Source organism: Acomys minous (assembly GCF_964271855.1).
Source record: "Acomys minous genome assembly, chromosome: 3".
Lineage (NCBI taxonomy): Eukaryota > Metazoa > Chordata > Mammalia > Rodentia > Muridae > Acomys > Acomys minous.
Window position 1 is genome coordinate 13,182,576 of NC_140485.1, and position 22,818 is coordinate 13,205,393.

The 22,818-nt window shown below is 43.3% G+C and overlaps 1 protein-coding gene across 1 annotated transcript; it reads right to left on the bottom strand.

The window, feature by feature from the left end:
• Positions 1–9,718: 9,718 nt before the first annotated feature.
• LAMP5 (lysosomal associated membrane protein family member 5) lies at positions 9,719–22,117 on the bottom strand. The gene is made up of 6 exons (XM_084776839.1): positions 21,631–22,117; positions 20,940–21,112; positions 20,431–20,562; positions 20,196–20,301; positions 19,018–19,206; positions 9,719–10,696 (listed from the first exon to the last, which is right to left on the bottom strand). The coding sequence occupies exons 1-6, from the start codon at positions 21,692–21,694 to the stop codon at positions 10,518–10,520; spliced, it is 843 nt and encodes a 280-aa protein (XP_084632965.1). The 5' UTR covers positions 21,695–22,117; the 3' UTR covers positions 9,719–10,517.
• Positions 22,118–22,818: the final 701 nt, after the last annotated feature.

The following is a 22,818-nucleotide window of genomic DNA, read 5'->3' on the forward strand; positions in this document are numbered from 1 at the left end:
GCACTTTTTTCTTAATGGTAGCAGTGTAATGTATTTTGCAATGAATTTGTAATTTTTCTGTACGATAGTTTTGATAATTTATAGTACTTTGATGTCACGTAGCCATTGTCTTGGTTGAAGTAATACTTGTTTACTAGCAGGCATTTGAACAAAGCCTTTCCTACTTTTTTATCCCTTTCAGAGAACCAACGATTCTTTAGGAACTTTAAATACTAAATGACCCTCAGTCACCGTCAGCTTTAGCAAAATATCTTTCTTATCTTAACAAGTGTCTTATGTAATGGAAGAAGAATTAAGAGTGATGGTGATGGTGCGGACACTTCCCTTACCCAACCAAATATAATAAAATAAAATTTGAGCCACAGAATCACCAAATGAATCCTTGAGACAATGCTAAGTATTCTGAAAAAAAAAATCACATTTTCCTTCAAGGATTCTGGTAACACACCACCTTTTGTAGAGCAAGATATTTCCCTTGATGCCCACTTTCAAATAAGGGTGGCATCCCTCATGGCCAAATTTCCTTCCCAGGGAGTAATTCCAGTGCTGGGATCACTGGACTTGGTTCCCCACGTAGAATGTTTTGGTGAGACCATGGAAACCCCAGGCTCACAAAGGGAGAGTGAACAAGGCAAGTTGTTTGGTTTTGTTCGTCACTGTTTCTAAGACTCTGTATGCTAGCACACCAAACTCTTGTCTGTATTTACCTTCATGCCGCAGTATTAATCACTGTTATTCATGTATCGTGCTGGAAGTCTGAACGGATGATAGAGGATGAATTACCAAGGGGGTACTTTACCAGGTATGGTCTGACTTCAGTGGTGACCATGTTCTAATGTGTTGCTGACATAGGAGAGTTGTGCTGCTGTCTCAATCTTCCTGAATGTTGATAAAGATGAATGACTACTACAATACATTTTGTGTTGCTTGTTGGATGAACTTGCATGTTACCTGTAGACCAATATAGATTTGCCTTTAAAACTCTGGAAGTGCTACATAGTCATCATTAGTTTCTATTAATTATGCATCAGACAAAAGCCATTTGTTACCAAACTGGAAAACCAGAGGCTTTACTTAATGACTTCACATACTGTAACAAATATGAAAATAAATTTGTGAAGATACTCTGGTTGCTCTAAGCATAATTATGACTTTTTTGTAACTAATAGGTTGATAATTATTTATTATAGTTTCAAAGGGGAAAAAAAAGGCATAAAATGGCCTTCTGCTGATTAGCTGTTCAGTTTTGCCCCAAACTGGAAATAGAGAATCGATAACTTTCTTTTATAAAACACAGAAGATCAATGTTTTATGTAAACTCTTAAGGTTTTAATAGAAATATGTCAGAATAAAAACAATCTCATTCCCCAAAATGCATTCCCAAAATGTCAAGTAACAGAATGTCATAATTCAGCCAGGACTATGTAAGAGAACAAAGAAGAGTCAATTAGAATCATTTTAAATCAGAATCAATATTTAAAAATTCATTGCAGGAAATAACATATTTTGGATTCAAACAACTTTTGACACTGTATGACAACTTTTTCTGTAATTTTATCATTGGGCATTTCTTACAGTGTTCAGTGAGTTTACTAAATGTTACTGTAGCTTAATGGAACTGTGAGCACTGAGCATTGGCAGAAGCTGCATTACAAATAAAGTCAGTGTTTGCCTTTTCCCCACTGTGCTATTGGAAAGACTTGTTTTCTGACTTTGTCTTATTGAGTAAATAGGGATGGTGTGTTTATAATCTTGGGGGTGCAAATGAATTTGTTTATGTGTAATATTATGATGTCTCAAACTGAAGATAAATATACCTTGCCCTCAAAGATGACCAATTGTGTAAAAATGTGAGAGTGATATTCTACTTAGAAAAAAAAATTAAATTGTGAGAAATAAAATTCAAAGAAAACCAGCTGGAGAAGTAAGGAACTCCACTTTATCTCTGTGTCCCAAGTACATGGAGCTGATTTGAAGCCTTTTGCCAACACAGTTCACTAAAAAGACTTAGCCAGAGAAGGATCTCTCAGCCCAGAAGACAGAGTGCAGTCTCTTTATCCTCTTTGAATGACAAGAAAAGGCACCAACATTGAGCCCCTGAAGTTAAAAAAAATGTTTGTGTCAAAAGAGCCCATTTATTGTCTGGAAAATTTAGAAGGAAACCTTCATCAAATAACCCGAGACAGAAAGATGAGGGAGGACACCTACATCTTGTGTCAAGGAAACAAAAGATGAAGGCAACCTTCCACAAACAAACCCCTAGGCTTTGCTGCAGAGGAATTAGGCATTATGCTTTCTTGGCTGTGTCTGACAGACCACGGAGAAGAACCAAGGAACATGGTTAAACTGCTCTAAAAATGTAATGAAGGCCAGAGAAATGACCCCGTGGTAAGGAAGCTTGCCACAAAAACTGGTGACCTGAGTGTCATCTCTAGAACCAAACAGTACAAAGAGATTAACTGACTCTGGTAAAGTTTCCTCTGACTCTCCACACTCATGCTATGGCATACATGTCTGAAAACACACACACACACACACACACACACACAAGTAAACATAAGGAATTTTTAAGTAATAAGAGGTGCAACCAAAACGTGCATTTGAAGGGACTTTATGGAGATATGGTATCTTTTCTGCAGGAAAAGAGGTCAGAGTGACACCATAACTGAACACTACACAAGTGTGTCATCTGTGTAGCTTGTCCTGTGAACAGCAGAGGTTGTGGCCTTCAGGAAGAACTGAAATAAATCTGGGGAATCTTTACTCCTTCCCTCCAATAGCATCTCAAGTCAGCTGACCTAAGACATTTGAGCAGAAGGTCGCCTCCATATGAGTTCCTGTGGACTTGGCCATGCCACAGTGTGAGACCTCATCATGGAGGAAGGTGTAGGAGAAAGAGAGATTAGAATACCTAGAATTTCATGTTGTATGCCCTGCCATTGCTTCCTGCTGCTGCCTCTTTAACTAGTACAAAGCCACTCAGCTCAAAGGGAGATGTATTGGTTCTGAATTGACACAAGATTGATTCTTCAAAGCCATAGTGCATAAATGGAATCCAATTTAATTATGGATGGTCGTGTTCCTATTACCCACCTAGAAGAACATTTGCTGGCAATGACTAAAAAATAAATAAATAAAATCATTTTCATGAAGCTAACATCTCACAGTCAGACTTCTTGGTCAATTTAATAAAAAAAAATAATGAGATTTCAGAGAAAGATATATTGTACCTAGATTAGATATACCATGTACAAATAGGAAAAATCTAGTGAAACTGACATGATGCGGCGTAACTGGATGAATGGACAAGGGAAACTATCAGTACAAGCATGTTGCTTTATATTTCCATTTTCAGATTACATTATTTCAATGTGGGTTATACCAAATGGAAAACCTAAAACAAATATTTAAATACAAATTCTTTACTTGAGCAATGACTCTGGAAAACTTTCTTGCAGAATGAAGAGAAAAAAAAAAAGAAAAGCAAATGCTATGTAACAATTTCCTTTAAATGGAAAATATTCTCTCCTGGAGTAGGAAGGGAAGTTCATAAGACGCGGGAAACAACACAAGACTTACAAGACTCCAGAGGCTCCTCCCTAAAAAATGAAAAGAAAAAGGAGGCTCCTCCTTACTGCTATATAAGCGCAAACAATACTGGGTAGAGGAGACCACTGTTGCCTACAATTTGGCCATAAAACTTAGCAAGGTATCTTTTGTGAGTCAGGACCAATACTGGATGGTGCTTTTTGGTGAGGCACCTATCTGAAAGCCAACTACATTCCTGTGAGTAAGCACATTCCCTGTGCTCTTGTGAGTAACACAAATAAACTCACTGTCTCATAAAGAGGCAGTCAGGAAAAATTGTTTCTTTGTCTGTAGTCAGAGCCCTATCTGCGGTAAACAGACTTTTGTTCACCTCTCCCCAGGGAAAAAAAAATCAGGAAACATAAGGAACACCCAAATAAGGGCCAACAGGATTAAAAAAGCAGTTACATCATGTCTGTGATGGGTGATAAGACATGCAACTGAGACTGCCTGCTCCAAACAAGAGTGAAGTATTCATAGGGGTAATCCCATCATGGCTACCTTTCCCTGTGTGGCATGGGATGCTATCACTTCTTGGAAGCAATTCTGTGGTTTTTTGTTTGGTTGGTTGGTTTTTGTTATTGTTGTTGTTTTCTCTAGCTTCTTAAAAAATACAGTGTTATTCTTTGTAGTCCTGGATGTCCTGGAACTTGCTATATAGACCAGGCTAGATTTGAACTCACAAAGACCCTCTTGCCTCTGCCTCCAAATTTCTGGAATTAATGGCATGTGCTACCATGCTCAGCCTGTTCACACCTTACTAGGAAAAGCCAGACAACACAAAGTCACAAAGGTGGGATAAATGGCTTATCATTGTGGCCACTGTTGTCAAACCTACTGAAGAGCTAAAAGACACTTCGCAATTGCCCTTCAAGAGTGAGAGATCTGGGATACTTGTCCACTATCTCCAATCTTCTGTTGGTTAACATTTGTCCCAGGAGCATCACTGCCCAGACATGCTAGTGCACTCGTCACCCGGGTCAAGAGGGGTGCAAGAGGCTGTCAGAACTGTCAACAAATGATCACCGGGAAGGGCTAAGAAACATTGATGGCATTCTGACACTGTCCCCTTCATAAGTCTATCTAAGACAAAATACAGCCTGAAGAAGTCTGTGGGTTGCTGATATCTGAATGAAAATATGTAAAGGTGCCTTATCCTGAAAGGTTTGCTCCTGGGGCAGAGGCTCTGATACTTATGCCTTGTTGCTATAAACAGGTTTCAAAACAGTCATAAAGGAATTCAGGATTTCACATGATACCCCTTAACTAACATAATAAAGGTCCCAAAGAGTTAAGTTACAAGATACATTGATCATAGTATGTACTTATACCATGTACAAACACACACACACAAACACACATACACACACAAACACACACACACACATACTTTGTTTCTACAAATATGAAGTCTTTACTTTGTCCAGTGATATATCACCCACACATAAGAAAGGGCCTAGAATATATATGGTCAGTACCAATAAATGCACGTCATGTATGCCTTTATAAACCCTTGCCTCCCAGACAACCTAAAACACTTAGTTACTTTAATTGGCAGCTTAAGCAATCACTAGCCTGCAGTTCCTTAGCATCTGGGTCCTTTTGGCTGTCTGAAAAAATTCATCTCTCTATCAGAAAAAGGTGTTTACATACATAAAGCAAATATATATATATTATGAAGGCAACTGAAGTACAGTTATGCTTTACATGCTATCATTCTATGTTTGATTTACTAACTACTATAATTTCACTATTAATTATGTGTATGGGTGTGTGTCTACGTGAAGGTCCGTGTATATGACAACAGTTGTCCATGTTGGATCCCACGGAGCTGGAGTTACAGGCAATTGTGAGAAACCTGATGTGGGTGCTGGGAACCGAACTTGGATCTTCTGGAAGAGTAGTATAAGCTTCCACGTGCTGAGCCACCTCTCTAGCCCCCGCTAACATAATTTCAAAGTGGTTAATATGAATTATTTTTGAGATATCATTGAAATGTGACATAATGGCTTCTGTTTGTGACAAATTATAATTCCTACAGTTGTTTGAAATCCGTGCAGATAAATTATATCTTTTTGTGCGGTTGGTAAATATTGAAGTTTACTTTTTTTTCCTATCCAAATTTATAGCTTCAGATATTTTCCCTCAGTACCAAAATAGGACCCCCTGAATAGTTTGCTTGGCTAGAAACTTCACATAGAAACACAGTCTGAATTAAGAATAAACTGGCAGAGAAAATTGTGGATGCCTGTTTAAAAGGAAAATTGTGTTAGTCCTTTTGATCATGAACTCTTTTTTTGGTAAGTAAAATTGCAGTTAGAATGTTAGGAAAGGTGCTAGAAAAGAATGTCATCAGCCACACCTCTTCTAGAACAATGCCAGCATAGCAGCGCCATACTAAAGGATCTGCATGCATCCTCAAGTAACTTTGCAAGAATGAAGGCGTGAGCTTCATTTTCAAGTGAGAAAACATACACACACAGACACAATGACCTAGATAATGTTGCTATCTTTACAGTTCAAAAATTTCACCTTTCTGCATCAAAATTACTGGGGAAGAGCACAGAATGACACATTCTAGGGTCTTTTTTACATTCTGGGGTGTCGCTGGGGTTCTCTGGGATGACCCTTTAGAGCTGACATTTTCCAGTGCTCTCAATGCTTCAATCTGCACTTTGAGACAACTTGACTTAAACTTGCTTCTCAGATCAGGTTGTTTAGCATCTGCAATGATCAATAATGAGCTTCTCAGGTGAAAACTGTCTTTTTCACTTGGATGCTCCAGGAGAAGGTCTGTGTCCGGTCATGATTTGGACTTCCTCTGCAGTATACTCTGCCGTGCGAAAGCACACTGCTGCCTACTGGAGGTCCCCAGTCCAGACAGACGCCTTAACAGCTTTCCTCTCGTTCTTCCACTCATATCTGGTGCCTCCCACCTTAGTGCTGCTCTGCCAAGCATTACTTGTAGGAAAGTATGGACAACAATATATATAGTTTGGAGAATTTTCTTGAGCGTTGGGTGAGAAGTAACTGTCCCCTGACCTCTGACAGAGTGGAAACTTTTTGCTGCAAGAAAGGGAACGCTGCGCAGAACTATGCGGAGAATTTATTATTTTTTTTTTTAGAATTTTTTAATTAATTTATTCTTGTTACATCTCAGTGGTTATCCCATCCCTTGTATCGCCCCATTCTTCCCTCCCTCCCAATTTCCCCTTACTCCCCTCCCCTACCCAGATCTAGCCAATGGACAGGACATTCTCCACAGTTGAGTGGAGAGTGGGATATAACTTTCACACGTACTCTGGTGCCTCATATTTGACCATGTCCCCTGGAGGGGGAGGCCTGGTGGCACTCAGAGGAAGGATAGCAGGCTACCAAGAAGAGACTTGATACCCTATGAGCATATAAGGGGAAGGAAGTCCCCCTCAGGCAGAGAATTTAAAGCAAAGTCATTATTGGAGATGAGAAGATGGATAACTGCTAAGAAAACTTGAAACGCACACATGAAGACCTGCGTTCTAATAGCTAGGGCCTGCGTTTGTAAAAGCTGGATATGGCCACACACTCATGTCACCCCAATATTGAGGTGGGCAGTCAGAGACCAGCATATCCTAGGAGCTCACTGGATAGCCAGCCTAGCAAAATATAGCAAACTTCAAGTTCAGTAAGAATCTATTTCCTGTCTCAAGGAAATAAGGCAGATAACAACAGAAAAAGATTTCAGAGCCTAGCCTCTGCCTCTGCATGTGTGCCCATGGGCAAGCATATTCCTATATGCATGTACCAACACACACACACACACACACACACACACACACACACACACACACACACACACACATTCACACATACACACACACCACACACTCCTAAAGGAAAAAGTCATCCTTTTCTAAAAAAAAATCTACATATCCACTTGCTCTGTCCTTTTCAAATAGGCATACCCATTATCCTTTTGTGCCCAGAGGCATTTAAAATTCAATTCCCAGTTGTTGTTGTTGTTGTTTTTAATGATAGTTAAAAGGGTAATTGAGCATCTGTAGTTTATCTGTTCCCTTTATTTTCTTCCCTTCTCTAAGCAATGCCAACAGATGAGCCGCAGCTTCTAGTCTGACTCTAAGAGCAACTTCAGAATGTAAGGCAACAGCAACGGGCATGAAAGTAGCTCAGAGATGCTCCAAGCTGTAAACTCACTAGGAAAACCTTGGGATAGAAATGCTCAGAGATCTGTATCCTGTGGCTCCCCTTTCTCTTGCCCAGTTTGTGATCAAGTTAGGGACAAAGCTCTAGAGAGTAAGACTAGGTTCAAAAGAACTTATACTGAGTTTAAGATATGACCTTAGGCTGTCTTATTAAAGATGGCATGGTGGGAAACAATCCTAATGGTGAATAGTAATAATGACTGATGCCTATGTCCCATGTGGCCACTGTAGGCCACCCAGATGTCAGTGGTCTGGACTGCTGCCTGAAAGCATGTTGATGTCCAGGGGCTATACTGACATGGGGGTTCAAACACATCTGTGTGGCTGTACTGCTACCTGAGGCCATGGTGATGTCCTGGCTGGGCTGCCATTGAGGGCCATGTCTGGTTCCGTGGTACTGATGCAGCTGAGGTCTGTGGCCATGGCCATGGCCCAAATTACTACAAAAGTACCATGCAGATGTCATTGGTCTGGGTTGCCGCCTTGAGGCCATGTGAATGTCTGAGCAGTATGCTAAGCAGGCCTCTCCCCTCACCTGGGGAGCAGAGGAGAGCTAGCTCTAGTAGCATGGGTAGGAAAGTTAGCCCTGATGAAGTGAGTACAGGAGAGTTGGCCCTGAGGCCAAGACAACAGGAGAGCTGGCCCCACCCCTCACTGGCTGCAACCCTGGGGAGAGCCCCCACCTCCTGCAATCATGCTTGGGCAGCACAGTAGAGCTGGCCCTGTTGGCATGGGCAGGGGACAGTGGGAGAGCTGTCCCCTCCCCTTGCCTGAACAAAGTGGGAAAGCTGGCCCTAGTGGTCCTGGCTTAAGAACTGGGTTGGTAGGCTGACCAGCTCAGCTCCCTCCCAGGCCCAGATCCAGGGCACTGAGTTGGCCCACCCCAACATCCATTTTATCTGTGAACTTCTGGAGTGCATGAAGGGGCCAGTGCTGATCCAACACCGCAGGGCGCATCTTCCTGACATGAGGCAACAACAGGATATCTGAGAGGAGTCCTAGTGAGGATCCAGTCTTGATAGTGTAGTAGCAGCCAGAGGCCTCAAACCAGACCAACAACTCCTTGCAGTGAATTCTTGCAAGTAAAGCTGTTCGAGCAAATGGGTACACTCTGTGACACACCACAGTTTCCATGGCAAGAGGGGATTTTGTTTTGTTTTGAGGGTATTTTTTGTTTTCTTTGGGGGGGTGTTACAAGGGTGGATATGAAGGAGCAGAAAGATGAGTAGTATCAGGGTGCATGATGTGAAATTCACAAAGAATCAACAAAAAGTTATTTATAAAGGTAAAATATTGCTGATGTACAAAAACAAACAAATAAAAAAGAAATCAAAGAGCCTCTTACCCCTGCCTACACTCTCCCTTTGCTTCCCAGCTATATAAGATGAGCAGACACCCTCTCTTCCAGGTTCATACTATGCTGCTGTGGTTCCATAGTGACCAAGAACTGAAGCCTTTTACGTCTCAGCCAAAATAAACCCTTCCTCTTTATAAAATGTTTTATTTAAGTGTTTATCATGGCAATTCTGGTGGTTTGAATAAATTGTTCCCCGTAACCTCATATATTTGAGTGCTTAGTGAGTGAGATTTGGAGGTGTAACCGGGGCTGGGCTTTGAGGTTTCCAATGTTCAAACCAGACCCAGTGTCACATTTTTCCTGCTCCCTGCCAGTACAGATGTCTTCCTGTATGCCACCATGATGACAATGAACTAAACTTCTGAATTGCAAGCCAGCCCCAATTAAATGGTTTCCTTTATAAGAGTTACAGTGGTCAGGGTATTTCTTCAAAGCAATAGAACTCCTAAGACAGCTATTAAAACAAACAAACAAACAAAGAAACAAACACCAACATTCTCCTCATGTCATCATGCCTTGTCTTTCTTTTACCTCTTGCATAAAAAGAGAAACACTAATTTTAATCCATCCGGCTTCTTTGGCTACTAAAGAACCCATTGTAGTTTTATTTTCTTATTTCACAAAAGCAGCCAAAGGCCAGAGTGCAGTGCTTTTTTTTTTTCTTTTTTAATTCATTTTCAAAAGCAAACCCACATGGATTGATTCTTCAGGTCCCCTCACTAGGACCCACACATTATGAATTCCAAACAACCGTGCATAGTGACATTAGAATTATTCTTGTGCTGCAAAGTCACTGGGTGCAGAGAGCAGTGAAACATTCCCCAAAACAATCACTAGACATGCAGAATATGCCAGCCAGAAGCATGGGTCACTTTCAGGGGTCTTGCTGCAGGGAGCATGAGGTTGTGTTTTGTTTGCACTGAAAACCGTGTAAGTAAGCCAGCTGAGGCCAAGGGAGTGAAGCACCCTGTTTCTTCTGACCTAGCAAGAGTTCTTCCCAAGGAAGTGTTTCCAGCTTCTAAATGTCAGGACCACATCTTCCAGTCTACGTGCTGTAGACTTAAAGAGTTGGAGAGCCAAAGCTAAGCCACCATGAGCATAAAAGCTGTGTATTTACCCTACCCACCCACCCACCTTACATACTCCCCAGCATGGACACAGCAGCCACCGGTAAACTCCCCAAGCCCCAAGACCTGCCTGTCATCCCTGGGTTTAAGCATGGACACAGGCCAGGCAAGCCTCAGGTGCCCAGGCCTGTTGGAGTGTAGCTATGTTGGTGTGTCCTGTGTGCAGGTGAATTCCTGTATGCTGTCCTCTCTTTACTCTATCCAGTTGGGGAGCGGGACCCAGAGGCTGTCGCCTAATGGTCCCTAGCCCATGTGCTTATACTGCGATCGGTCCCTGGGGATCTGCACTTGGTTGGCAGTCATTTTATGGTGGATATGGTAAATGACAAGTGTTATCACAATGACAAGGCCCAAGATGAGGCCCAGGATCAAGGGCAAGGTCTCTTCCAACTGCTCTCGCTCATCCACTGGGCATTTATGCTCTGAAACGAGAAAGAAGAAAAGCAGTTAGCTCCAGCTAGTGAAAATATTCTGAATGCTAGGCCCTCCTAGCAAAAACAGGGCAGAGACGGGGGGAGGGGAAGACAATATCTCGGGAAAGCTTTCTTAGATTGACATGTCGGCTTTCTCAGTGAGCCTTAATGTTTCTACATAATATGTAGCAAGCATGTATCCGTTTAGCAAGACAATGTTCAGTTACTAGATTCCTGGCAGCCATTAAAAACAAAACAAAACAAAACAAAACAAAAACAAAAACCAAAAAAACAAAAACCAAACAACCAACCAAACAAACAAACAAACAAAAACAGAGAACTCATTTAATTTTAAATTTACCGGAAGAATTTATTCAAATCTTGGATGTTTTGGAATTATACACTTTTTGTTGACATTTAAAACTTTTAATTGAAATCCAGCATACACAGAATTACTTATAAATACAAAATGTTCAAGACGACTGAAAAGCGCCAGTGCTGGCGCTGACTGGACCCATGGAACTCAACACCTGCTGAAAACTGTTAAGTTAAACCTGCTAAGCTGTTAAGGCACTGAACTGTCTGGTTAAACTGTTAAACAGTCTGGTGATTCCTTATGAAGACACATACACAGCTGCATTTGAACCCAGCAGTTCCCTCCCTATATCACACGCCCCCAAAGAAAACATGTGGCCATGATGAGACTAAAGTTAAAATATCCATAGAAACTACTGAGAATAGTGAAATCTGGAAATAACCAACATAACTCTTCAAATGGAATAAACTGCAGTATATTCATAAAGGGCAATATTAGTCAACAATGAAATATGGCTACAAGTTAGAAAGTGAGTGAATTTCAGAATCCTTATGTTGAATAAAAATTGTCAAATGCGAAATAGTACAGATTATATTATCCCACTTTCGAAGCTCATGAACAGGTAAAATGAAGCCATGGTCCTAGAACCTGAAAAGCATTCACACACAGGAAGAAGAACCAAGAGAACTTTCTATGTGGTGACAATGGTTTGCATCTTTTATCAATGTCTGGGTTCCAAGTGTATGTAAAAATGCATTGGATTTTGGTCCTCCAGCTTCCCTGCACTTTAAACATGGCGTATTTAAACATGACATCTAAAATGCATGCACACCTTAAAAGTTGGACATTTAACATATTCAAATAACATATTCAAATATTAAATAACGTACACCTTGATGGATATTTGCATCTGAACAACCCACGCACCCGGCATTTAGACTGAGATAGAACATGGCAGCAATACTTCTCAGCTGGGTCATGTTTTCACTATCTTAAAATCCAAAATAATGTAAATCTTTTTCATTCCAATCTTACAGAGAACAAAGGGAGGGGAACAAGAGAAGGAGGGGGAAGGGAGGGAGGAAAGGAGGGAGGAAGGATGGGAGGGAGAGAGGGAGAAGGAAAGCAGGGAATGGGACTTCTAGAAGGGCCCTTCTGATAGTCACACCTTGTAGATAACTACGGGTCCTTCGTCCAAATTTTTGAGTCTTACATACAGAAACTCCCATTTCTAATATCTTTTCCAAAGGATGGAGCCTTCAAGTCTAGACGAGCCAGCAAGCATTTACTGAGTCGTTACATATTTGAGCCTCTCCTAGAATCTCTGTGATCGGCTTCTCACTGCACACAGGATAAACAAAGAACAAGGAAGCCTCCTGGGCCCTGGGAGTCACCCCGCTCTACTAAGAACGAATGGGCAATTACACCCCAGTAAACCGCTTCTAAACACTTTCCTGGTTCCTATTTTTTTCCTTTCTTTTAAGACAGTTTCATTTTTGTCTGTCAAGGCTGGCCTTGAACTCATGATCATCCGGCTCTAACCTCCTGGGATTAAAGGTGCACTGGCACACCTAGACTATGATCCTTAAAGTAACATTCCGTTTCAAACACAAAGGCTATCGCTAATCGAATGCCACAGCTCCACAAGAAAAATGGCATTATTGTATTTTTTTTTTCCTACACGAAGCAATGGAGGCATCATGGAGCTAAGTACTGTGCCCAGGGCTAGAGTAAGCCCCACTGGAAACAGACAGACTGCCTCAACGGTGTAACTGCAGCACAGCTGAGGCAGAGAGACGGGGCAGGAGAGGGAGGGAGGAAAGGGTAGGGGCAGGAATACTAAGGTGGTTCCTCAAAATTTGCCTTTTGATATTTTAGGGAAAACCTGAACTATAGTCACAGGAAAGGGGAAGATGAGACCAAATCAAGCGATAGAAGTGCCAAAAAGCATCATGGGAGAGCAGCACAGAGGCTTCTAATTCCAGCACTTAGGAGGCAAAGAAAGGCAGCAAGTGTGGAGCGAGCCTGTGCTACTCAGTGAGATCATGTACTTTGTTTCAGTGATAAAATGCTTACACATAATGGTTTATTCAGTCCTCTATCACTTAGAGCAATGGTGCTTATGACCCATGCATGTCTGATGAAACTCTGGACATCTAGTCAGAACACTGTTTATGAATACAAAATATAAAATGGATGGAAGATTGCAGAGACTATTGAAATTCGCCTATCAAAGTTTTTTGGTTTTGTTTTTGCTTTTTTGTTTTGTTTATTTTTTGTTTATTTGTTTTTTACTAATTTGAGATTCAGCAACATGTGTACTTCTTTATTGATACATGCATGCTGGCTGTGATTGTAAATTTTTGAAAGCTATCAGTGCTATTCTACAAGCCTTGCATAGACTCCTTTGAATAGAAAAACTGGTTTCTATCGGTGACAAAAGTCACAGCTACTGCAAAAAGCACAGTTTTTATGACCTTCATTTATAACCAAAAGAAATGTTAAATACACTGATTCCTAGTCATAGGTTAATTAAACAGATACAATGATCCCATTGAATTTTACACACACACACACACTCAATCAAAAACTCACTGTCTACAAATCCTGTGTGTTGCTGAGTTAAAATCCTGTACAGTGATCTGATTATTAACTCACAGAGTGCAGAGCAACCAAGGCCCCAGCTTCCTCACAAAGGAGAAGAGCTGCCCTTGGCTTAGTCCAAATCGCACCTGTCTACACATGCCCTAGGACCCTGCATCTCTGTACACCTCTCAGGATTTGGGATCCCTGATACTGTGGCCAGACTAGGCTTTAGATCCATCAAAACACAGGCCCAGGTGTTTGGCACAAAGCAGGGGAAGGTGAACACCAATTCAGACAATTACAGGGCCCATCTGATGCCAGCTGCACAGCCAACTAGACTCCCCTCAACTTAACAGTGGGGCCCCAGATCAGGTGCTGATTGGTGGGTGTGGCCTTTGTTTGTTGTATTGCATTTTAGATATGTATTCACTCCCTGGGGACATTATTCTCTTCCCTGTGCCCCAGTGGAGCACTACTAGGATAGGCGATATGCCAAAATTGTCTGCCAGGGGCTTGCCTAACTTCCAGTCTGTTCCTGGGTAAATAGAAGGATTGCCTTTGTGTAGCTGGGAATCCCTCTGTTGTCTCGACAGTGTTGCCAGAGACACGATTTGATCCTCTTTTACATTGTGTGGAGGTTGCTTCTGCCCCCGTGCACTTTGCTCATTGAGAAACTCTGGCAGGTTCATCAAGATTTATGAATGGTATATGAATAATAATAAAAGTAATGATCATTGCCTGAATCTTTGTGTTGGAAACACGGCGTGTGCTGTATACACCATTTCTCACTAGACTGTGTACTCTCCCATGGCAGGGAAAGTGCATAAGTATAGCACCCATCCCTAAGTACAGCAGACATGCATATGGTCCACCCGTTCTCCCCTTGGCCTTCACCACACCAACACATTCCAATGGGCTTTAACTACAAGGCAGGTCATAAATTCCAGAGAATTGGTGTCCTTAAAGCAGCTGTCAGTAAGGGGTGGCATTGGTGAGTAGATGCGAGAGTTTCTTCGCCCCGTTAGGGGGACAACTCTAAGGCATGCCACACCTTGGCCCCAGAGGACAGGATCTGGATCATAGGACAGTATGACTGATCACATGGCCCTGTGCCCAGGCTCCACAGAGAAGCCTTCGATACAGTTCTCAGCAGTGTACACTGGAATCACCTCCCTCTGGCTGCTTACCCTGGAGGCACTGACAGGCAATATTTCTGTCATTTTGCCTATCCTGATAGCAAGGCAACACTGGGGAATAACATGTCTACAAGGTCTGAAATCTGCAGACCATCAAAGTGCTTATGACAAGGCATGTTGCACGGGCCTTCTTTCTGGGCTGTGGTATAGAGAAAGGGAAGGGTGTCATCTTCAATATAGCATTAGCCCCCACAGGCAGCATCTCCGAGACCATTGGTTAGGAAAATAATAATAAACTGCTCCGAGGGTCAGTGGTGCAGAGTTCAAGGTTAGAGCCTTTGTCTAGTAAGCGCAATGCCCTGGTATCAATTTCTACCGCAGAAAATTGAAAATAAATAAACAAGCAAAAAAAAAAAGTGTAAATGCTTAGCAATTCACGGTTCTCTGGACCTCCAATATTCCTGTGTACATCGGGAATCTAAGTATCTTCTCTTTGGCTGGTTTCCCCAGTCTACTTGTGATCTGTTTTAAGTATCTATCAATTTGAGTCTCTAATAAAGGAGACTAGAGACAAACTTCATGTTCTATTGTGTTTTTCTGACATTACATGTCAAATTCTCCTTTCATCCATTACATGCCAAGTTTTCCTTTCATCCATTCCCTCCCAGTGAAGAATCTCCTACACCGTCAGCCAGAAATCCCCCAGACCCTCAAGAGGTTATACTATGAATTAATTGCAGGAGGACAAGTTAATTAACCCCAGCTGAGAAACACCACAGCGGCGGGGGTGGGGTGGGGTGGGGTGGGGGCTTGCTTTGAACAGCAGGTGACAGCACTACACAAAGTGTGTTTGGTATACAAATGAGCCAAATGCCCCTTTCTCCTTCATTTGTTTATTTCTTCACTGCAGGCTGAGACTTTTTAGCTGAAAAGCCTGCTGGTGCCAAACCCAAATTTTTACAAATGAAATTATTTTCAAAACAAGCAAAGTAGGCAAATGTTTAGCCATTTAGAGCCTGCTTGCTTTGTATAGATGGCCCTTAAAACCTCACCCGTTGCCCATTGATAAGGAAGGACCTTGTAGTTATAAGGGCCCCAAGCCATTGCAGCCTCTGCTAAGGCTGTCACACAGAGGCACCCCCAAACTTCTCTCATTCTTGTTTTTACTTGCTTACAGTTAATTTTAAAATAAAACTTATAGTAATTAGTATTACTTCAGACCAACAGAAATGTCATTTCAATGAATACATGATCAATCCCGTTTTAGAAGGTAATTGTCCACAGTTGAGTGGAGAGTGGGGTCTGACTTTCACATAATTGTTCATTTAATCATTGTTATTGGTTGAGGAATTTGAGTAACAAAACTATAGTACATTGAAATGAGTGGGACATAATTTATATCAAATATATAAATAGCAGTAAAATATATAACTAAACTATAATGAGGTCCAATTCTTTCAGAAAATACTTTGGGAACTGCTTAAACATCAGGACTTCATCAGCACTCCAATAAGTCCAGAAACTACTTAATTTGCCATTCCAAAATTTTTTAATTACAAAAAAGAGACTTTATCTGTCAAAACTTGTTTTGGACATCATCATTGCTGATGAATTCCCCATATTGCTGATCCCATTTTGTAGCCCACATTATCAGTACCTCTCACAGTGTGTCAGCTACCATCCCAAACAGATGAAAATCGGTCTCACTGCTTTCAAATAGCAGGAAAGGTTGGCTTTGGTTTAGAAAGTCATGAGAGTTTTTCTGGTTTAACTGAAGTATTTGCCTGTATCCCCTCACATGGCTTACACTGCTGTGCAGGGCCCGGCTCCTACGCGGCTGATGCATCCCTAGACACACAGTCCTCTCTAGCGTCCCTTTCCTCTCCAGATGGATGGTGTCTTCTCATTAGGATTTTCTCTCTAGATGGTGCTAAGCTATAAGGGGCTTCCCATCTCTTATTACCCCAACCAGTCCCCACCCACCAATGCTTGTCCTCTGCCTCAAGGCCTCAAGGCCTCCGTAGGATTCTCTAAATCAGTGGCATCACCTGGAGCTTGGCATGTGGGGCCCCACCTCATGACTGCATGAGCAGACTTTGCTTATTAATGTCCCAACTGTGTTCACTGCCATTCAAACACCCCCGTGTACATTGAAATTGTGACCAGCTCTTTTACAAAGGCCAGTGCACTTAAAGGAAAATGTGTGGTAACGATGTCAGCCCTCCGCTGGCTGATCTCAGCCCCAGTGACTGTCCACTTACCCATTTTACTGACCCTTCCTTGCTTATCTCGCATAGTACGCTAAGCAGGCAGCTGGGAAGAATGTCAGGTAAAACCTGGACTTTTCACAGCAACCCCTAGCCATCTTCAAACATGCATACACATGAATGGACACACACACACACACACACACACACACACACACACACACACACACACACACACGAGCTATAGTGGTTGTGTAGACATAGAACCAGACATCCTCCCCTCTGGCAAGTGCAGCGAACTCACACCCACATAGACACACATGACACACTAGAAGCCCTTGGGAGCCCCAGTGCTGGCACCTGAAAAGACAACCCAAAGGAAGTCTTTCCAAGTCCATTAAGCGGCAAACAACAATCTCTTCCAAGACAGTGGTGGCCAGATGCTTTAAAAGCATAGACAGGAGGAGCCAGGAACAAAAGAACACCTTCCACACAAAGGCACGAGATCCAGCGAATGACTCTGAATGAGGTCTGCCTTTTCCCAGGAGCACTAAAGCCTGAGCCTGGGGCACTACACAGGCGAGAACGTAGTCGCAGTTACTCGCCTAAAATGCCTGGGTAAGACTGCAATTTGACGATGCCTATTCTGTCTCTATTTAGGAAATTATGTGCCTACAGTCGCTATGTGTGATGAGTAATCTCCCCCACCTACAACCTTGAAATGGATACAAACTGTTTGGAAAGAAAATATGTAACTAACTCTGTGTGATGAATTTCACCGATTTTTTTTTAATAAAGTAATTCTATTCTTTATCCAGTACTTGTTTGTTCATTGTACACAAGCTAAAATATATATCACACATGATTTCTTCATCAGTAGATGACTAAAAACAACCTAGAAATAATCCAGAATGGATTTGAGTGGTATGGTGGTCAAGGACCAGCAAAAACAGCAATCATAACACCAGAAGTGGTAGGAAACAGAGGAGAGGCAGCCAGTAGCAAGTGATGGGTAGATAGCAGAAACCACTAGAACTTAAATGTGCCTGTGGTCACAGCCCTGTGCAAAGAAGGCCCAGAATTGGCATAATGATTTTCTGGGTCATCAACAACCATGATATGTCATGTTACATGTAATTCAAATATGTTTTCAAAAATACATATTTTCAGTGAAAGAAAGACACGGTGCTACATTTTATAAATACTCCTATAAGTAAAGAGTTAAAACCTTGGGATCCTCACCCCTACACTTTAGTTCCCACTCCTAAAATATACGCAAGTTTCTGTTGATTGAATATCACCTATTTCATCAGTTACATGGACATCTGAATTGATCTAGTACTGTGTTAGATGTTAATAAAGACAAGATGAATAATAACCAACGCCAAGGTGAATAACTGGTCAGCGACTCAGAATGTAGCGCAATGGAAAAGCATTTAGATGAGGGCCTGGTTTCCATCCAAGAGCACCACAGAAAGCTAGAAGGAAAGCAAGAGGGAGAGAGTGGGTGGGGATCAGAGAAGGGAAGAAAAGGAAGAGAGGAGGAGGAAGAAAAGGAGGAAGAGAGGGGAAACGGAGATGCACAAAAGAATCTGGCCTTTCTCTCAAAGAAAATTTACCATCTGAACTCTCAGATACTTTGGGGATAATTATCCAGGAGTAGTGGAGGGTTTTTTGTAGGTTATAGACTGAGCACCAGCTTCACTGGGAGAAGAGAAATAGCTTGGGAGATGTGGTAGGTGACTCATATTGGGGATCTTCCAATATTATGAACATTTAAATAATTCATTGTATTCACTCAGTAATCCTCAACCCAGTGGAAAGTACAAATAAAGTAATTAGAATCTGCCTATGGGAAATAAGCAGAATATCAAAGTCCTTTAAATAATTTCTCCCCTAGGAATGAAGGAGAGAATAAAGAAATGAGTGGGTAGGTACTGCAGAAAGTTGACACGTTCACCTTATAACCTCCACATCTTGTGAAAACTGCCATTTTAGCCTAGAAGGAACGGCAGGCAAACCCCTCTTGGGAGCCCATCTTTAAAACTGGGCCCCCTTCCCTTTCCTTCAACCGTCCTGACCTACCTTCACTAAAGACGAAGTCAGAGATGATGTCAAAGGGTTGGATGTGCACAGCAGACAGGATCATGGTGACCGTTTTCTGAGGATCACTGGAGGCCAGAGAAATGGTCTGCTGAGCCTGACATTCATAGGACATCCCAGCTGGGGTTACCAAGGCAGCAAGGCGATGAGAGTTGGCCGTGTGCTTCCCAGCTGCAGAAGAAGCAAAGCATCACTTGGGATAGATGCACCATCACGGGGCTCCTAGCCCACGGAGCTCTTTGCTCTCAGTCCAGAATGTATTCCTCCTATTGGTCCTGCCGTGCCAGGCCTGGAGCTCCAGGAAAGACACTGAGTGCTGACGAAGGGCCAAGTCCCCCATTGTCTCTGAGCCTGTCCTCGTTAGACATTTATTGGGATTCCATTTTGGAAGAAGTGTGCAGCCTGAAAACACCACCCCTTTGACTAAGGTCTCACTCGGTGATTCCAAAGACGGAACAGTGACACGGGTCTCCATGGTTCCCATCCCATTTTTTCTCCTTTTCTGGCTCAAGTCAGCTGTTCTTCTAAAATGAAAAGCAGAGCCTAAGTGATGGAAGGCCTCATTTCAAGGGAGACAGTGAATTTTGCTTTTTTTTTTTTAAATACTTTTAAATGCATTTCTGTTCTTTGACAGTGCTTGCAGATAGGCACGTTGTTATTTCAATTGTGGGTGTTCTTCTAGCTTGGATGTTTGTGGAAGTGCTGGCTGGGGGTGGGAAGGGAAAGCTAATGAATTAAGATGAGAGAGACAAAACCTGCCCTGAGGTGGTTGCTATTAAAGCCCCAGAGTGCTACACAGGTGTGCATAGAGGGCTCCTGCAGCCTACCCAACCCTGTCACAGTGTCTTCTTGCGTTTTTGGTTCTGTTTTGTTCTGTTCTGTTTTCTTTCTAAGACATGAGAGCAAATCAGTCTGTGATGCAGAAAAAAATAATAATAACAAAACTCATTTGGTGCCCCTTTCAGAGCGATATCTTTCAGCTTGAGTCTGAAGGGTCCTTGATGCAGACTTTCCTGAGGACAGAGAAGTGCTCTCTCACCTCTTTGACCCTGGAGACCAAGGAGGCCCAGGCTTGCCTGTCCTCAGACCAAAAAATCCTAGAGTTGCTTTTCCAAGACCGTAGGACAGGATATGTTCCTGTGCCCCACTCAACTACTTACCACTCACTGCGCCTTTAAAGTGGGTCTTCTCCAAGGAATCATAGACAAACTGCACTTTGCTCAGCCTCCAAGTCGCCTCTGATCCTCTGGAAGTGTTGTGACTTTCCTGTCAAGATGGGGAGGCTCCTGTAAACTGCTCCAACTGATTTAAGATGGGCAACCCCAGAGGCCACTACCGCGAGCACCCACGCGGACTTCACCATCCCTCTCCTCTGTGCTACCCGCACCAAATTACCTTTACAAAGACCATTTTGAGAGTGTAGGCGCGATCTACCCAGAACACCTCCAGCTCCGACTCGTTGTGGCCACAGCGGCCCTTCACCTCAGCTCCCCGGGTCAAGGAGATCTCAGCCTGCTCTGTGATCAGCTGGGAACACAGACGCCCCGTGCCCCCTCAGCGTGCCGAGCCCTGGCGCGGATCGGGAAGGGCTGCGCGTCCAAACTCTAGGTTGCAGGTTTGGGCGCTCCTGTGCCCGCCGCGCGCTCCGGGGTCCAGGAACATGCGGGTAGACTCTTAACGTGCACATCCCTCCAAGAGGGGAGCAGACAGGGGGTTTACTTTTAAAGCAGGCAGGGCGAGCAGAAGGCGTTGCAAGCCGGAACCCCCATGCAGCATTCGGGAACAGTCTGCAAGGGTTTGGGGGGGAAGAGGCAGGTGGCTGAGGTCTTGGCAGGACTTGGAGGGAGGGTGCCCTTTGGCCCTGCAGCCCTGGGAGCAAGCTGGGAAGGAAAAAGATTCCTTACATCCACGTAATTGCTGGCCCACACATCATAAGGTACAATAAATTTGGCTGCAAACTCTGCCATAAGACACGTCGTTCCATTTTCCCGCACCACAAATATGTCTTTTTCGGGGTTCGTGGAAAGGCCTGAAAGATTTTCCACTTCTTGTTCTGCCACGGTTTGAACCATTGCATCTGCGGAACAAGCAAAGGAATCCCATCGCTTTCGGGCTCAGCTAGCCGCCTGCTTTAGGACACTGGAGCCAGTTCTCTGCAGGCTTTGAAGTCCAAAGTTCCCCCACTGGAAGCTGTGTGCTCCGTAAGCCGTTTCTTTAGCCCAGAGCTAAAGAAACTCAGATTCACTGCCGCTGGTTTATAATGAAACAGGAATCTAAAATAAAACTAAATCCTTACTGGCGATACGACTGGGCTTTAGAAAAAAATTCTGCGGGGGGGAGGAGCGGGGGGGGGGGCACATGGTTAAAGCTAAATCTTTCTTGACAGTGCTGTGCTCCACCACCACCACCACCACCACCACCAAGAGTCCGGTCTGTCTAGCGCTCTGTCTGGGTAAAGGCACACAGGTGTGTGGCTCTCCGGGAGTTTTCTGGCACGGATGGGTCATTTCCACCACCAGCCCCAAATAAACATAAAGCATGAAGACCAGTTTTAAACCTAATTAGATTCTCTGCAGGTCCCCAGATGCTACTCACGGAAGAGCATTAGGAGAATCCGAAGTCTGTCTCCGCTGAGAAGGGCTCTTCTTCGGAGATCCATGCTTGCAGTTGCCAGGAACCCGGCAGATGTGTTTCTGCTGCAAAGGCCACCCCGGGAGGAAATCCCTCAAAGTGGCCGGTAGAGTGAGCTGACGGTGGGGGCGAACAGGGAGGAGCGAGCGCGCGGGTCAGTCGCGTGCTGTAGCTCTCCCGCGGCACACTGCAGAGGAAGCAGCCAGGATGCAGTAGCTGTCCACGCCGAGAGTGCTGGAAATAACGAGGTTGTGTTGCAGGACTTTTAATTTGGCTTGTCTAGAGTGCCAATAGGACTGGGGTGATGTGGGGGAGGAAATTTCTCCCCAGGTCTGTTTTCTGTTCTGCAATGGTATCTGCAAAGATGAGTCTGTCTGAAGAAACTTAATGCCACCCTCGGACTTACTAAACCCTCCCACCAGGTACAGTCAGTATGTAGTGTAGAAATAACCCCGCCAAAAGCCCCGGATCCTGCTTCTGAAACAAACCCACAAAGCTCAAATTGTTCTTGCTTTGGAAAAGGAGGGTAGGCAGGAACAGAGAAGGAAAATGCTATGGCAACAGTTTCCGGCTTTCAGAGACATCTTCTCTACCCCCTCAAGAGCTGCTGGGTTTAAAGTTAAAAGGACACCTCCTCAAAGGGGGACCCAGGCAATGCAGCATATCCTTGTGGACCGAGTGGCCCGTGTGAGTCTCACTCTCTGGGTGCATGCGGCCTGAGCTAGCCTCGGGAATTCAGTTGTGACCACTCTGTTAAACGGGTTGCATTGAGAATAAACCTGAAGCTTATGTGCACACAGGGTTATCTGGGGTCTCTCCTGGCACAGAAATGTTAGGAGTATACTGTCAGTGAAGACCCACAGTTATGTAATGAAAACACATGGGCATTACTCTAAAGCTTCTAGTACAGCAGAAATGCAAACATCGCTCGATAATTCCCGTATTTGCATTTTGGTAGCTCGCTGATTTTCTTTTAATTCTTGCTCTATAAATCAGAATGTACCTCTGTTGGGAGGAGACATGGTGCCCTCATTGATTGTAATGATGTCCAAATATTTCTTTTATTAGAGGATATTGTGTTAGGTCAATAAATAATAATCGCCTTAAACGTAATGTCATAGACAATGTCGTGCTGAAGGGCAAACCGCAGAG

Excerpts from the sequence above, each read along its gene's own strand:
- LAMP5 (XM_084776839.1), bottom strand. The coding sequence starts at position 21,694 with ATGGATCTCCGAAGAAGAGCCCTTCTCAGCGGAGACAGACTTCGGATT. Across the intron at positions 20,563-20,939 it reads GGGCCAGCAATTACGTGGAT|CTGATCACAGAGCAGGCTGA; the intron begins GTAAGGAATCTT and ends CTGTGTTCCCAG. Across the intron at positions 20,302-20,430 it reads TCAAAATGGTCTTTGTAAAG|GAAAGTCACAACACTTCCAG; the intron begins GTAATTTGGTGC and ends CCATCTTGACAG.